This window comes from Centropristis striata, chromosome 4 (assembly GCF_030273125.1).
Source record: "Centropristis striata isolate RG_2023a ecotype Rhode Island chromosome 4, C.striata_1.0, whole genome shotgun sequence".
Classification (NCBI taxonomy): Eukaryota; Metazoa; Chordata; class Actinopteri; order Perciformes; family Serranidae; genus Centropristis; species Centropristis striata.
The window spans coordinates 21732433-21750458 of NC_081520.1; the positions used below are offsets into that span (position 1 = coordinate 21732433).

At 38.8% G+C, this 18026-nt stretch overlaps 1 protein-coding gene across 2 annotated transcripts in view; it reads left to right on the top strand.

The window, feature by feature from the left end:
- Positions 1 to 12265, top strand: part of tpst1 (tyrosylprotein sulfotransferase 1) — a 51323-nt gene extending 39058 nt beyond the window's left edge. Inside the window, exons 4-6 of one of the 2 annotated variants that reach the window (XM_059331246.1) lie at positions 9900 to 9950; positions 10569 to 10637; positions 11793 to 12265. In XM_059331246.1, the coding sequence (XP_059187229.1) occupies positions 9900 to 9950; positions 10569 to 10604 (87 nt within the window). In that variant the 3' untranslated portion in view covers positions 10605 to 10637; positions 11793 to 12265. The remainder of the gene's footprint in view (positions 1 to 9899; positions 9951 to 10568; positions 10638 to 11792) is intronic. The other variant, XM_059331247.1, reaches the window with a different exon arrangement.
- Positions 12266 to 18026: the final 5761 nt, after the last annotated feature.

Consider the following 18026-nt stretch of genomic DNA (forward strand, 5'->3'; position numbering starts at 1 on the left):
AAACTTGGAGCTAAAAAAATGATAAAAGGACAAATTGCAAATGCCCTCCATTCATGAGTTTGTTAATCTGGACTTGTGCTCTGTGGAAGCTGGTCAGAAGAGGCGGGTCGAGCTTGCTGTAAATGAGGCTCGTCGGGCCTGCCTCTGGAAGCCGCAATCAATAGCTTTTAAGTGGCTTTGCAGTTGTTCTGATCCCTGGTGAGAAATGGATATTGGAATCAATAAGTTCTCAGTTTCTCTACAATAACAATAAGCAGTTGGTGTCTGTAGAGTTCCTTGTCTGGCGTGCTGTGCTTTGGCTCTGCGGCTGGACCTTTTCCTTCATATTAATGCAAGGACAGTTAATGATGTGCAGGCTAATCATACCATATTGATCCGGAGCCGTTGTCAGTTCTCCGCCATTGTGGAGCTCTTTGGCTCTTAGACCTCAACAGAGACATTGGCTGGATGAGCATGGAGAGAAGAAAGTAGCTGAAAGATTTACTAATTAGGATCTCACATTAGGTGTTAATTGATCCATAACGTCCTCCTCCTTAAACTCCGATCTAGATATCTCATTCAAGACTTTCTTTTTTGTGTGTGTCTTTAGGATCTTTCTGAATTTACCATAACCCTATCATACAATCAGTTCCATATGACTAGGGTCAAAGATACAAAAGACACATCTGCCTTTAGACACAAATGGTACAGTACTGTGAACTGTTGGCTGCTGTAAGGCCACCAAAAAGTCCTGTATAATCAGTTAAAGACTGGTATGATAAAATTACTTTGTATCATCAAACTCTAAGGCTACGTTCATGTTGATTTTTTTTATGACAGTCTGAACAGCACAAATCAGATTTCTTCAAATCGGATCCAGTTTCAGATGTGGTCCTAAATCGGATCCATAATGTTTTCCAATGCGACTTCAGTCTGAAGGGTCATGTCGCAATTCATCTGACTTTTTCGTCACTCTAGCTCCCCGACCGTGGTCAGAAAGCCTAGGGGAGATGTGTGTTGTTGGCTTAACCCCCTTCACTTTAACAGCATGTGAAAAGCAATGCACGGGAGCTCCACCTGATCTTGAGAAGCTGCTGGCTTTATTAACTTATAACTGCACATTTACTGCTTAAATGACCACTTTTACTCCTTCCTGCCGACCCGTTTCTCTGCTCGTCTCCTGCTGCATATCACCCCCTCGCTCTCTCTCTCTCGCTTGTCCACTCCGCTTCTTAAAGGAGACACGCCATTCTTATAACCCAAAGATAAAAATGTTGCTCTTCTGCGGATGCGGGTCAGTTTGGGGCCGTTCACTGCAGTCTGATATAGGCCACATTTAAAAAAACTATGTGAACAGCCAAATGAAAAAAAAAACAGAGTCGAACAAATAATCTAAATTGAGCATCAATGCCTGCAGTGTGAACGTAGCCTAAGTCACTCTAATATGAGGAGTTTTATTTTTAAAGCCTCTACAAACAGCAGAGCGTGCATACACGCCCTGAAGCCTCCTGCAGAGTTTTAGTGTGCACATTCAGATAGAAGCATTTTGTTCGAGGTAACAATATCCCTGGAAACCTTCCACCCAGATTGGGTGGAAGTAGTCTGCTGTGCAGCTGAAACATCGTCCCCTGCCGATTGTGGCTCGACACTGGCTGCTTTTCAAACGCACTGGGCTGTTACTACATTTAACCCCCCGGGACTGGGGCTTAGTCACAGGGAGCTCTGCGGCTCAACCACTGCAGGGTTACGTTTGGCTCTCCCCCACTGGACCGACCCGCTGCTTGTACCAGCAGGCACCTTGGCTGACCCGACTCTCCCTCTGCTGAGGCGTGCTGGGGAAGCTTTTCAGGCTTCCAGCTCACAGCTGTTTTTAGGGCTATCACAATCACAGTTTAACTCTCGTACAAATCATTTTGATTAAATATTATTTGAATGTTTTAGGCTACACAGTGCTGCTTCTGCAGATCCATGTTAATTTAAATGGTTGCTCATCAAAATGGTGCAGTTGTTGTCAAAGGAGAATCGGTAAATCTTCAAACAGTTTGTTATATTAATTATTATTATTATTAGTATTACTATTTTGAAAATGCTTAGTTTTTGTTTAGTTTTTATTAGTTTTAGTTTTTTTGTAATGGGGTTTTTGTTGGATGTGATATTCAAAAAGGTCACAAATTCTGCCTTTATTTCCTTATTTGAATTTCAGTTAACGAAAATGTTTCTTTTTTTCTTTTTTCAATTCTAGTTCTCGTTATTTAGTTACTTAAACTGTTGTGTAGGCCAACCTAATGTTCAAGACAGTTAATTCATGCAAGATGAGGCTTGATTTTATGTTAAAAAACAAATACACATACCATGGTCAGGAGGCACAGGGGAGATTTCAAGGCTTACTTGAGGTTACATTGTACACTTACTACAACTTGACAACTTGCACTGTTAATTTCCTTTCTGCTCCGGTTGCCAACACTTGTCTGATTTGAGGGTACTATCTTTCTCTGGACCCCACCACATGCTGAGGAAAGCTATGCTACTCTTTTAGCATCATGTTTCTATCCAAACAACACTTCCAGCAGAAATTTCTCCAGCTGCACCTGAAGGGGCGACCCTGTGCTATAAATGAAGAGACCCATTATCAGCATTACCTCTCTGTCATCATTTTGCTTCTGATGTTCATATGAGCTTAAAGCAAAAGAACAAGAGCGGTAAGATCGAAACAATCAAGCCAATGGCAACTTTATTGCCATGACAACAGATTTTAAGAACTTTTTAGGTTTTAAGAACTGCAAGACACACAGGACACTTTCTACTCAGCATTAAACCATTATGTGAGTAAAAATAATGAATACAAAATACAATTTCGTAGATTATAATGCCAGTAAATATATATGAAAACTGACAACAAAAAAAGTAGAGGTGTGAATCAGCGTATCAGCTCCACGATACGATTTTATCCTGATACTTGAGTCATGATATTATTGCGATTTTAATCATTTTGTGATATGGTGAGTATTGCGATACAATATATTGCCAAGTATTGTTTAGTCAAATAAGAGAAAATTCTCAGTCTATTCATCTCACTTCAGTCTTTTTATTTCTCTACAATGAGACGAAGAGGTTCATCTCACTTCAGTCTTCAGTCAAACCCACAGACTGACCAACAAAGTATTCAGTCAAACTGAACTGAACTGATCAAACATGTATGGACGACAACAACTGCAGCATTTTATCAAAAAGTTTTACTCCTCTGATTTTTTTGGAATGAAACATAAAAATAGCCTAACTATCCAGTGTTATTTCAACTTCCCCCACACAATATTTTGACGACTTTCTAAGTATTTCCAGTATATTCCTAAAAGTGAGCCTGCTACGGCCTCGGGGAAAAAAAACAACTTGGTGGCCAAGTAAAATATCGCCTACTATGCTGTATAGATTGTTTCCCCCACCTCTAAAAAAAAAAAAAATATACATATGTCCACTGAATGGAATTGAAATGTGGTATATTACATCATATTATATACAGTGTAGACATTGAGTTTTAGGCTCATAATACAAATCAGCAGCTGTGTTGCTAATTAAGAAGTAAAACATGCTTTTGGACCAGATAGAGGCTGACTTCTTGTGTAATGGAAAGTCTTATCAACAGCAGTGTGTTAAAGCAAAAGTCACTTTGTTGTCATTGAACCCCGGGATAAGACAGGATCAGCACAGGATCACTTCTGTCAGTCAGAGCTCCCAGGATTTCATCCGGCTTTATCTGACTCAATAGAAGACGCTGTAAATCTTCCCCCATATGAATATTCCTCCTTTCATGAGCATTTGAACAGATCTCACAGAGGTAATAGACCTTGAGGTTAGAGTCTGCTGGACAGGAGTGGGCCGGCTTCATGTTACTGTAGTGCAGCCGTCATGCAGCCATGAAGTCTGGCCTTTTTATCAGTCAGCCCTTCATCTGTGTCTCTGTCCTCCCTCTGAAGGGCAGATTGATCTGCAGCGTACACAGCAGACAGTTTAAACCTCTTCTGTACATTTCCTCATCGTACACCACTTCTACCTCAAGCGTCTGACCTAGTGCACAACCAGAGGGCATTCTGCTCCACTTGTCCTTTGCATGCTCTCTTTTTCCTGTCTGAGCAGAAGGTTTGGACTGGCTCTGAGCAGTCTGGCCCAGAGCCTCTGTACACTGAGGAGGAAAGCTGCAAAATGGCACCCAGGAGGAAATCAGAAACATGCGCTCGCCTCTCTGTCTCTGGTGTTGGAAATAATTTTAGATTACGTTCAGTTTCTGGCCTTGCATCCACTTCAGGCAAACACGCGAGCATGCATGAAGGCACGAAGGGGGTTTAGGAACTACATTCTGTGTTTTGGGGAAGTTTTAATCTCTAGACACATGAGGGGCATACAGGACTTTTGACCCACACTGTGGATGTCCTGCACAGTTCTCAATTGATAATCTGATTAAATTAAACTCACATTTGCCAGTGGCTCTATGATGGAAACCCATTATGCATCAAAAGGATGAAAAGGAAACATCCAGAATGGCATGGTGCAGTTTTTAGAGACTGACATAATTAGTACATACACATTTAGTATTTTATTAGTTTAGTTGGTCCTTGCACTTGATGTGTCCTGCAGAAAAATCCTCTGTTTGCCTGTGGTTGCCTTTGATGTTGGGGGTGTTCTGCTGCAGTGGAGGTTAGTGGTGACAGAGAGGGGAAGTCAGAGCAACAGCAGCAGCACAGCAGAAGCAGCGGGAAACCACCGGACTAACACAACACACAGCATGCAGAAGTAACCCTGTTTTTTATAATATATATTATATGTATATATGTATATTACACAAAACAGGGTTACTTGATAGCATTTCAAGATACACGTCTCATCAAGATGATAAGTGTTGAGAGAGAAGATGGGAACTGTAGTGATGTGTTACTCAAGGCATTTGTTATCTATCTAGTTGCTCTGAAAAGCTGCCGAGCTCCATCACCACCCTTACACTTAATCAGATAATAGTATGGAGGGTTTTTTTCCCAGCTCAGTAAACCAATGTGCACTGTGAAGCCAAGAGAACCTCATATCAGTCTGTGTTTGGCAGCTTTATTGGCATTGACCCATCACTGAGCCCTGCTCCCTGTAGTTGCTCTGAAAAAATGCATTACATAATAATGACAGATTTACCACTCACATTTCTTAGTAAGCAATGGAATATCAGCAAGCGGTAGAAATGTTATTTTCCTCTCACCTAATTCTGTTCAAATGCTTGATGTAAAACACTAGAGGTGTGAATCAGCAGAGGCCCCACGATTTGACATTATTGCGATTTTAAGCATTTGCAATATGGTGAGTATTGCGACACAATATATAGAGATTTAACTGTTTAAATGCCTTTTGTGTTGACAAAATTAAATTAAATCAAGAATTGTTTTGTCAAATAAGAGAAAATTCTCAGTGTATTCATCTCACTTCAGTCTTTTTATTTCTCCACAATGAGTCAAACCCACAGACTGACCAACAAAGTATTCAGTCAAACTGAACTCAACTGATATCAAACATGTATGGACGACAACAACTGCAGCATTTTGTCAAACTCTGAGAAAGGATGTATGTTAAGAGGAGGCTTGTGCGAACCCAGAGGGCCTATTTTCATTGAGATAGCATAACGTCAGAGGTCACATGAGCGCTTTGAAAATCACCATGAAACATTAAAAAAAGTTTAACTTTGCATCGTTACTTTGTTAAATTCTCGGCATGATATCCTAACATACATTGTGCCTATAGATTCCTTAGATCTTCTTTAGTTTCATATGATACCAGTATCTCCAGTATATTACTAAAAATGAGCCCGCTACGGCCTCCAAAAACCCCAGAATACTGCTCTGACAATTCTTGGCAGCCATGAATCATTATAATATTGCCACACAAAATATTGTAATACTATGCTGTATCGATTTGTTCCCCCACCTCTAAAAAAACATACAAGCAACACAGTGGTTAGAGTTGTGTTAAATGTTTGTACTGTCAAACAGTAGCTTCACCTTTATAAGAGAACAGTCTTTGAGGATGAGACTTGACTGCTGTAGGAGAAAGCTTGGGCTGGAGCTGCTGCAGTATAAACTTCCCCAAATCCAGAACAGAACAGCTAACGTTAGCCTCAACTATATAGGAACCCTCACAGACATTAAACTGTGTCATCCGTGACGTTACAGTCAGTGTGTGAGCATGTGTGGGCTCTGAATGAGTCTGAATGAGGAATGGGATAGCACTTTTTTAAACCATGCCACCTCCATGGAGACCTTTCTGTGGACAGTGAAGTGGGATAGTGAAATTTCACTATTAGTTTTGAAACCAGAGTTATTTTCCCTATGTCCATTCAGCAATGCTGTATGAAACACGGAGCACCGACCCGATGGGACACATCTGTCGCAGCATGTCCGCAGCAGAGTGTATCCATTATAATCAACTGAAGCTGCCACACTGACTGTAGAAGCTGCACTCACCTGCACGGGCACTGTGCTGCAAACAGCAGAGAGAGGTGAAGTGAAGAGAACAGTGTCAGTACCAGTTGTGAAACAGGCTAGGTAGTGAACAGCACACCAACATATGAAAAACTGGTCCATCAATTCCTAATAATGGACATCTGGTCTGATATCCCTTACATACAGTCATGGAAAAAAATTATTAGACCATTGTTTTCTTCAATTTCTTGTTCATTTTAATGCCTGGTACAACTAAAGGTACATTTGTTTGGACGGATATAATGATAACAACAAAAATAGAGCTGATATCTAGACTTTTCCCATGATTTTCTTGATAATAACCAAAATCATTATCAAGAAAACCATGAAAAAATCTAGATATCAGCTCTTCAATTAAACTCTTTTGGCCTAATTTTGTTGTAATCATTATCATGAACAAGAAATGAGAGAAAACAAGGGTGGTCTAATCATTTTTTCCATGACTCTATGCACTGTACAACACAACACAACACACTTTATACTTCATTACTACACTACATATTAAACTAATAAAAGGTAAATGAGTTGCAAACAACTTAATAAATAGAAGTCTGTCTCAGTGCTGCCCCCTGGTGGACTGTACTCACTCTACACAGCCCTGCTGCTGTCTCTTCCTGTTGGACATCTTTATCTGCTAAAGTCCTCTGATATTCATCACTCTGTTGCTACTCGGAGCCCACATGTTAGTAATAATCCTGAATGATCCGGGAGTAGTCTGTTTAGGTGCTGACTGTGTCGCTGAGGCCAACAAGAGAGGGAGAGCCAGAGCTCCTTTCCCAGAGCGCGCACACACACACACACACACGCACGCACACACACACACACACACACACACACACACACACACACACACACACACACACACACACACACACACACACACACACACACACACACACACACACACACACACACACAAACAAACCAGGGTATGTCCAATAGGATATTGACCCCCTCCTCCCATCCATCCCTCTATCAGCCCTGTCTCAGTCTGGTCCCATGTGCAGAACAGTCTATCAGTGGCTCTGTTTCTGAAACCTGGCTTTTATCCAATGGTTGTGTAGAAAGCAGGAGAAGGCTGTCCTCGCAGCTTGTGTCAGTTGTCAATCAATCAAGTGCACACGTGGGGTCAAGGGCTGGCCAACGTTACACCCCCACAAAATGAAAGCACAAGCTACCGGGATGCACTTTTTGGTGGAATATAAAAATTAAAAGATTTAACAATATCTACATTCATGGTGTTGGTATGACAAAGAAATACAGATGCAGCTACAGCAAAGTCTGGGAAGGTATTTACTGATGGGTGAAGCCAGTGGATGGCGATTCTCAGTACATGTTTGCAACATTTGCCAGAGTTTATTTTCAATCGCTCATGGAGGTCAATACGACTTGAAGCGACACACTAAATGCGAGACCCACAAAAAACGCTCATAAAGATGCATGTCGGTCTATGGATACATTCCTCCTGAAACCATGAGATATTGCCAAACAGATCAGGTGACAGCAGCTGAAATAACAAACGTTTACCACACTGTGCAAAATGTATCTGTTAAGTAATTTCTATACAGAATAAAGGCCAAATACACAACCTGCATAGTGTGAATGATCAAATAAACCTGCAGTGAAGCATTTTTGTTTCATCAGATATGTTTACTTTTTAGGGTTAGATGGACAATATGGCGAAATCTAAACCTCTCGGCACGGTAACATGTCCCACACAAACATAGTCTTTGTCCCACATTTGGCCTGTTGCGTGTTGACACAGTGTCAAATACACAATAAGCAAGGGATGCACTTATATAATAACCACTAATTGGTAATGTACATTATAATGTATTATTCTGGTTATCAAATTAGAGTCAATAAATCATTGGCCATTAACACAAAGCACAAATGCTTTTATTGAGTTAACAAGTGAATCTACACACTCCCTAGTAGGTGCTTTGCACATTTAAAGTTGGTTTGCAATTAGTTTTTTGGTGTACACTACTGAAAAAATAAATTAACATTTGAAAAGTCTAAGCTGTTTTTGTTCATGTTGTGCTGGGCGATTTATCGCTATAAAAGATATATCGATTTATTTTTAAATGTGATATGGAATTAGACCATATTGAATATATCAATATAGTTCAATTTTTTGCTTTCTTTATTAGGACCACGGGGCAATCACACTGAGCACTGGTCCCGTACAGCAATAGCTGTAGGGACCAGTGCTCGGGGCGAAGCACTACTGTTATACTGTGAATTTTTTCTTCTTCCTCTTCTGGACGCAATTTCGTCCTGCTACTAGTCCTACAACTTTAGTTGCAGGACAAATTATATATCAAAACGTGCGGTTTGATCGGTTGATTGCTTTGATCTGATTGCCTTTGATCTTTGATGTGATTACAGTTACAGATACACACACATGCGCGTAAGCACGCACACTCCTCACACTCCTCACACATGCATACACATGCATTCACATGCTTCAAACACACGCGCGCACACACACACACACACACACACACACACACACACACACACACACACACACACACACACACACATTTTGAGTTTAAAGGGCATAGTTTGAAATCTCTGAAGAATCTCATCATAGTGTACACACACCGGCAGTAGCCCCCGTGGCCCTTTCAGAATTTCCCCAGAGGAAATTTTCTAGTCTATAAATGCTGCCCTTACTAGCGTTTGTCATATTTAGTTATTTTGTAATGTTCGTTATTATTTTTCTCATATAAATATGTTTTTCAGAAAAAGATTGGCCTATTTCATTTCACAGGCTTTTTTCATTTAAGGTATTTATTTATTTAAAATTGCACTTTATGGAGATTTTTTTTTTTTTTAAAAAGGTACTCCTTTTGTTATACAGTATTTATGTTCACTTAAATAAACCGCTTCAATAAAACTACTTGTGACATGTCATATTTGACTTTGATTTTGACTGAGCATTTGCTCTCACTGTGCGATTAAAAATATCAGGATATATATCGTGTATCGATATACAGCCTAAATATATCGGGATATGACTTTTGGTTCATATCGCCCAGCCCTACAATGATTATGTCCTTTAGAATTAGTTCAGTCAGAGCTGTGGACCCTCACATATGCATAAACTACAGGTTATGCTACAAAACACAAAAATGTGAAAGTAGTAATATCTTTTCGATGTCAGCCACGGGAAGCCGGTAATAATCAGATATCAACATCTGCTGAGAAGAAATCCATATCGTGCATCCGTACATGGAAGTGGATTTGATCTGTTAGACTGTCTGTTCAGCTTGTAGTTTAAGCAGTAAAGAACATGTAAAATGATGCCTTAGTAGTGATTTAATAAAAGTGAACACATGATCCAGTACATCTTCATCAGATGATAAATTTGTGGAGCTCTAAAGCTGGTGTTTGTTTTTCCAGGTCTTTAAAGGTGAATTTCAGCTACCAGATTTCCTAAGAGAACAATCACAGGTACAGTAACATTTCTGCCTGTTGTTGAGCTTTTTCTTCCTTTTTTTTTTTTTTTTTTTTTTCAAATTCAGCCTTTTTTGGTGTCTGATTTGAGTTAAACCATCTGCAACTCAGTGGAAGATCTCGTTACAGATTTCCATCTGCTCACGTTTACCCATCTCCTCTTGCTTTTGACTTTCGTTTCTTGCCACACAATGCAGCCTGTTGTCGTCTGCTGGTCTCAGCTTCATGATTGTCTTCATGTTTTTGGTTTTTAGTGGTTATTTTGTTTGTTAGTCCCTTTGTGTTGCCTTGTTGTTTTCTGGTTTAAGAGCCTGACGCTGGTTGAAGGGGACTTCTGCCCTCTGCTGGTAGTCACACAAATCTGCATCTAGTTTGTTTTAGGGACACACATGTTTGTTTGCTTTTGAATTACTAAAAATGCCTCAACACCATTGGCCTCTTTGATCATGTAAGAAGGAGGAAAGAAAATAAGTCAGTGAGTCAGCTGACTGTAGTTGTCTTCTTGGTTGGTTCAAGTTGCACATTGTGGTGTTTCCTTACTGTGACTCAGATCTGCCGGTCATCCTTAGAACAAACACGGTAACTTCTGTCTATATGTTTTCTGCCTCCGCACAGATCCAGAAGTCTGCAGAGAGACCCAACCCCAGTTAGGAGCAGCAGGAGTGCCATCACCACAGCATACAGGTAAAGCTGAACACTATGTTCATCTCAGCTAATTATTTTACTAATTCATACTAATTCATATTTAAAACATACAATGAAGCGTGCCACTCTATAAATTAAAGCAACATTACATAGAATTGTTATGTTTTGTGATTAAACGCCCCTCCAGATTCACTGCTACATCTTAAATATACACAGCTATACATTATTATGATTTCTTATAATCAAAAACCAGTGAATAACTTTTCTTACAGCCAAACATCAAACAAGTGCAGCAACACAAGACATAGAAAGCCAACTAACATTCAAGGTTATAGTAGTTTTGGATTTTTAATTATTTTTAGTTTTAATTTTGTTGTGCATTTTTGTTTTCAAATTCAGTTACTTTTAACTAGTTTTTAGAGTGAGTTTGCTAGTTGTTTTTTTTTTTTTTTTTGGGGGGGGGGGTACTTAGTTTTAGTTTAGTTTTTATTAGTTTTAGTTGTATTTTTTGGGTGTCAGATTCAAAAACTCCCAATAAATGTTTATTGAATCTTTATTTCCTTTTATTAACCATCTCAGCCCCAATAAGGTGATTAACTCTCGCAGCTCCGGCTGTTTTGAATGTTGGTTGGAGTGAAGTGCTGAACTTTCTGAAGGCGATCGACTCACATAGTGGTGCAACATCCCGGTCTCAATAAACACATTCACCAATGTGTTCCTGCAGGTTCACTAACCAGCAGCTAATGAATAATTTCATATCAACCAAAAAGGTTTATGTATGAAAAAAGTCAACAAAGACGAAAACGAAGGACATTTTCACTATAATTTGAGTTTCAGTTAGTTAATACATGATTGGATGATAGATGATGATTTATTCAAAGTATTCAAAATTATAAAAATGATGCTTCACATCAACCAGCTTCAACAGGAGAACGCTGCTCACTGTACATTAATGCATCATTAAAAATAAGGTAATGATTGAAATATGCTAATACTACAGAGCTTTAAAACAGGACTTGAGTACTGCATGGTATTCATTGTGAGATTAATTTTCTTTTCTCTGATCTGAATTATTTCCTTTCCTGTGTTTATAACTAAAACTGGGGAAAAAATGTTTTTCCAGGATAATCTTTTCTACATTCCTTAAAGAGTCACAGTGGGAACTTAACCAACTCTGATCATTTCTTGCAACAGGAACATAGGTGCAACAGAACCGGAAATAATGGACATCGTCTAACTCATCTCACCATCTGTGTTGGGCCACGGCACGTTTCAAAGGTCACATGACCACAGCAGGAGCATCTGGCCCCTCCTCCTGTGGGCTACCACTCCTTGTTACAGAGAACTCTTGGCCTTCGATGTTGTACTGTAAAAACAAAAAAGAATACTAATACTTCTCACAAGCACAGAATGTCTGCTGATTGTTATTTTTCATGTCACATCACGCGCATTGAGTTTTAGAAATGATTTCTGGCTATTTAGAAAAAAACTCTGTGATTCTGTTGTAAGAAACTGCAGTGAACTGAAATTGCAAGAGGCATTTATGAATGGAAAATTAGCTTTTGGAAGATGCAATACCTATTTTAATGTTACTTTTTTTCATGCCTTTGTATTGTGCAATGTTATGGGTACTGATCAGTATCAACCGTGATAAACATTGTTCTTTTTGTAAACCTGTTGTCAGTCAGATTCTTTTTGTTTGAATGGTGACATTAATCTATTGTAAAAAGAACTGAACACTGAATAGGAATTTAAAACTTTGGGTGAGTTTCAGTAATTCCTGATAATTGCAGCTCAAATCCAAAAAATCATGACTCCTACCAGTGGTAAATACATTTAGATGTTGTCAAGACTGGATTATCAACCTGGCAGATGTATCAAAGAGCCTCAGAACCACAGGGGCCCCAAACATAGGTCAAGAGGTTCTATGAAATATGATTAAATATTAAAGGAATTTACACTAATATTATCAAATCAATTAAACAACATTTTAATGAAGACGGGACGTGGTGTGTCACTTTAAAATTACAGTCAGTGTACTGGTTGATTTCTGCTAAAGCTGCCCAGCTGGCTAAATAATGCCATGTATAGTCTGTATATAGTCAAAAAATGTGGTAATGCTTTATATTAAGGTCCTTGACATAACCATTAATTAACAAGTAATAAGGCCCTTGTAAGTCCTTACAAGATGCTTATTAACATTATTGTGTGTTTATAAGCTTATATAAGTGTTAATAATGGCATTACAAACACCCATGACCCACCCATTATGTCTTTGCCATGCCTTTATTAATCTTATTTTGTTTGCTTATTGATATTAAAATATACTTTATTGCTCATCTATTATAAGTTAACTATGCTTTTTGAAACTACCGGATCTAAAGCGAGAACAATGCCTTATTACTTGTTAATTAATGGTTATTCCTTAATAACCATTAATTAACAAGTAATAAGCTTATTATAAAGCATTACCAAAAATGTAAATGCCCCGATACTCTCAAAATGGTTTTATTTTAGTCTGTTGATACATGTAGTAGGCTGGCTTTTCCAGAAATATCAGAAAAACACCATATTTTGAGATGTCCAAAATTTGAATTTTGAAAAAAACAAGTCATACTACAGCATGTTGAAATTTTTTGTAAAAAAGTCATAAAAAATGTAAATGCCCCGATGCTCTCAAAATGGTCTAATTATAGCCTGTTGATACATGTAGTAGTATATTTTTCCAAAAGAAATCACAGAAAAGTACCATATTTAGATATGTCCAAATTTGCCTGAAAATGATTTTAAAAAGCTTGTTGGTCATAGTAATAGTATAATATGTTCTAATTATAGTCTGTTGATACAAGTAGTAGGGTGGCTTTTCAAGAAAAAACAGGAAAACACCATATTTTGAGATGTCCAAAATTTGAAATTTGAAAAAAGTCATAGTAGTATGTCATTCAAAATCACAAAAAGTCATAATATAAAGTCTTCTTTGATGCAGCATGATGCAAGTCTGTTTAGGTTTTTAAGAAGAACCGTGATAAACAGAGAACATATACAGTGATAGAACATTTCTGTAGCATGAAAAGTTAAAAGATGAGGCAGCCCACTAATGAACAAATTCTTATTTAATAATACATTACATTCAAGGCAAATGATACATCCTTACCAATACATAATTCAGCAATGCAATCGTTGGCTCTCTAAATAAATAGAAATTTGAAATCTTGAAGTCAGTGCACAACATTGATAAAGAACACTTAACAGTCAACGTGTAACATAGTCTGCACACATTCTGCATTTCTGCACAGTATACACCTCCAACTAGTGCTGCTAAAACCAACATAAAAAATAGATCTTAAAATAAGTTATATATGTTCTGACTGTCTTCATAGAAATATTGGGCTTTCCGTAAAGTATTTACAGCAATATAGACTTTGATGGATTTTCTCAAACGACAGAAATTGCACAGTAGTTAAAGAATCCAAGATCACCATTTTCAAAAATATTTTACACACATAGTAAACAGTCAGTCTTCAAGATGCAGTATTAAATTGCACATTGTCGTCATGCCACAGAGGGGGCTGTTTCAAGGCTTTGGTACGCAATGTCCTGATTGGAAGAAAAGCTCTGCTATGGGCCCTGGTTCCCCCGGCGACCCTCCTCCATCGGCGTGGTGGAGGGGGGAGGGGCCGTAGCGAGGTACATCCACACCACCGCCCGTTCCTGGGATCAAACTAGTGAATCAGAGAGCCGGATGACTACAGTACACTTCAGGATTGGGGAAGACTCTTGGCACTTGAATCACAGGTGCAGGTCCGTGCTGGATGACCAATCATATGCAGCCATGTTGGACATTTTAAGGAGACGAGGAGGGTGGACATAAAGGGTCACACTGACGAGGGGGATAGGAAACGGTATCAAAAATTCCCTTCTGATACAAACATGAATGTACTCTGTGCTGTCGCCGTGAAGCCAACATAATACTGATTCACTGAACACTAGAGAGAGTTTGGCATTAAAAGAAGTTTTTTTTTTTCTCAGACCACACATTTGTTATTTAGACCAACCCCGTCAAGCATGTTTGAATTTCAGAGGCTGGACTTCTGGCAGGAGGATGATCAGGATCCACATGGACAATTGCAACCACTTCTCCTGACAGCACAGCTGAACAAGTCTTCATGGTGAAGCATGTTTGTCTCTAGTTCCCAGAGAAAATATAGACACATGTAAAGGACAAAGCTGGTAGTATTTAAACATTGTATACTGTCAAAAAATCCCATCAAAACACCACATAGTGTATCAACTAAAGTGTGCAAAGCCTTATATCTTATACAGGATATAAGCATCTCAATATATTAGAATATGATGGAAAAGTCAATTTCCAGGAGTTCAAGTCAAATAGCCCCAACCAAGTATTGAGTCATATAGATGAACATACTTTATAAAAATGGTCTTTTGTAATATTATTTATTTTAGACACTGAATTTTAGGTCTTCATTAAATGTAATCATTATAATTAGCAGAAATTAAATAAATTAAGACATTAAATGTTTATTTCTGTGTGTAATTGATTGATATGTGTTATTTCCACTTTTTGAATTGAATTACTGACATAAATAAACTTTCTATGATATTCTAATTGATTGAGATGCACCTGTATATTGTTTTCATTTGTGCCACTGCTGTCCACAAACTTAATCTCACCAATGATCCAAACCGCTGGACTGGGCTTCCCTCAAACAGAATCCCTGCTGAGACTCCCTGACAAGGCTGGTCCCCTTTCCAAGGAAATATACCCCCAGGAATTCTGGGATATCTGATATTGATCTGTGGAGACTATTGTAGTACAACCCTGATTCCAAAAAATCAGGTTTTCTGAAAGACTTTTGTCATTGTAATTTTTTATTTATTTTTTGAAAAAGTGAATATAGCAGAAGGCAAAATGTGTAAGTTGAAACTATGAAGGTTCAACAAGTGGCTTAATGCAGAGCCTCAAAAAGGCTGAAGCACTAGGTGCAGAATGTTCCAGTTGTGGAAAGTAACTAAGTACATTTACTCAAGAACTGTACTAAAGTACATGTACCTCAAAATTTTTACTTGAGTATTTCCATTTTATGTAACTTTTTACTACCACTCCACTACATTTTTAGGCAAATCTTGTACTTTCTACTTCTACATTTAGCTGACATTTAAGTTACTTTTTGGGTCAAGATTTAACAAGAAAAACAAGATAAATTTAAAGTGATTTGTTTTAAATAAAACCTCATAACAGTATATAAAGTAGTTAAAATGAGCCCTGTCTTTACACAATTAAAACAATAATGTAGTAACATATTAAAATATATAAAACAATCCGAGTGGGTCCATTCTGCATTAGGAGTACTTTTACTTTTGATACATTTTGATGCTGATACTTTTGTATTTTTACTTCAGTAGGTTTTGAATGCAGGACTTTTACTTGTAGTGGAGTAATTAGTACTTTTACTGAGAGAGAGAGATCCAAATTCTTTTTCCACCACTGCAAGGTTCTGATTACAACATCACTGCAACTACATGCTGACTTGCTGCACGCCACTGAAGCAGCGATCAAAGACAGACTCAAACCATTCTGTAGGATTGGTATTTTTCTCTTTCAAAATGCATTTTTAAGAGGAATCACTCCAGGATTACCACACTATCTAACAGATATGGAAGAATAATATCAGGACATGATGAATGCTATTTTGTGACTGAGACTGTAATAGAGGTGTGGTCTATTCGTGGGATTTGTTGACAATAACAAAGAAAAGAAAATAATGCCAGCCTTATTCATGAAGCAATATCCACTGTTAAATACGAGTTAACATAACTGATCTGTAACTGATCTTCTCTGAAGCTTTTGTTAATCATGTTTAATTTTCAGATGATCTCCGATTCCTACAAATCTGTAATACTCAATTCTATTAGACAGTTTCATCTTTTGCCCCTCTTATGTGTCCTTCAGTCAGTGTCTCTCAGCTCAGTGTCCTTTGAAACTTCAGTCGACCTGCCAGTAGCTAACTGAAACAGGGATTTCCAAATACTGAGGTCAGGAGGACAAATTCCCCTACAGTGCAACTCATCCCTCTAAGACATAAAACTCTTCACAATTTAAAAACTGTATTAATGTATTGAATAATATTTAAAAGTTGCAATTTTGCATTTTCCAGCAAAATGCTCTGAAATGTGTTGGGTAATACTAAATAATTTTATTTTAATTAAATGTCTTGCTTAAAAACAGCAACATTTTTAGATATTTATTCTTAAAAACATTGGCCTTAAAAACCTGATGTGTAACATGTGTATAAGCTAAGATGATATTTCTTCCTCCAGCACTTAACTTCCAAATTCTCAGTAATAACTACCTAGTAACTAACCCATGGTACTAGAAAATAAGCATGCACAAGTTTTATACTGTGTGCTTTTGTCTGTACTGTTGTGCTCTGCTGTTCTGTGTCTTGGAACAAGGAGTAAACATGCATTAACCACTGACTAACATGCTCAGGAAAGTTGGCTGCAATTCATCCTGAGTTTCTCAGAACAGTTTGGCCTCTCATGGTGCCTCTGGCCTCCACCGACTCTGGCGAGGCCCTCACCGGCACCACGAAGGAAATCCTCACAAAAAGTGCAACTCAGTACCTTGGGCTGTCACTGATAAAGGCAACATTTGTGTGATAATGAACTCTTGGACACAAAAAAAAGGAGAGGAAGGGGGGTAAAAACACACATGCTTGTAGAAAACACTCATGAAAAGGTAGTTGGCACAGTCCATTTGGTCACTAATGAAAACTTCTTCGTGGCTAAGTCTTCTGCTCCTCTGACAATGTTGTGTGTAAAACCTGCACTCTTGTGGCCTCCGCTGGCATTGCATGGAGGATTCTGTCAAACACCGAGAACACTTTAGCCTTCCTGACAAGCATCCAACATGTTCTGGTTCAGAGTCAGGAAAAGGGGGACACTTGAGAAACTGGAGTATTGATAGAGCTGACATTGTTTCAGTGTGTGTGTGTGTGTGTGTGTGTGTTTTCATGTATGCTCACAAGCTCTGTAGGACTGGGGAGACTCAAGAATGTGTTCACAGTGTGATCAAACTCACAAGCATGCAGACAAATCCACATGTCTGAACGGACACCATGGGCATTCCATGTGAAGGTAAATTATGTAAACAGATTGAGGCCGGGCTCCAGAGCCAGGCTGCTCCAGAGCCAGCCTGCTCCAGAGCCAGCCTGCTCCAGCAGCGCTCCTGCCCCACTACCAGAACCTTCATCTGGGCAGGGAGGAGCGGGTACTCCCTGGACCTGCTCTGGGTAGATGGAGGCCTGGAAACACTTTGTCTCTCTGAGGGACGAGAGGAAGAGCTGAGTGTCCTGTAGCTGGACACTCTCCCTCTGCTTCCTCCCCCCCCCCCCCCCCCCCCCTCCT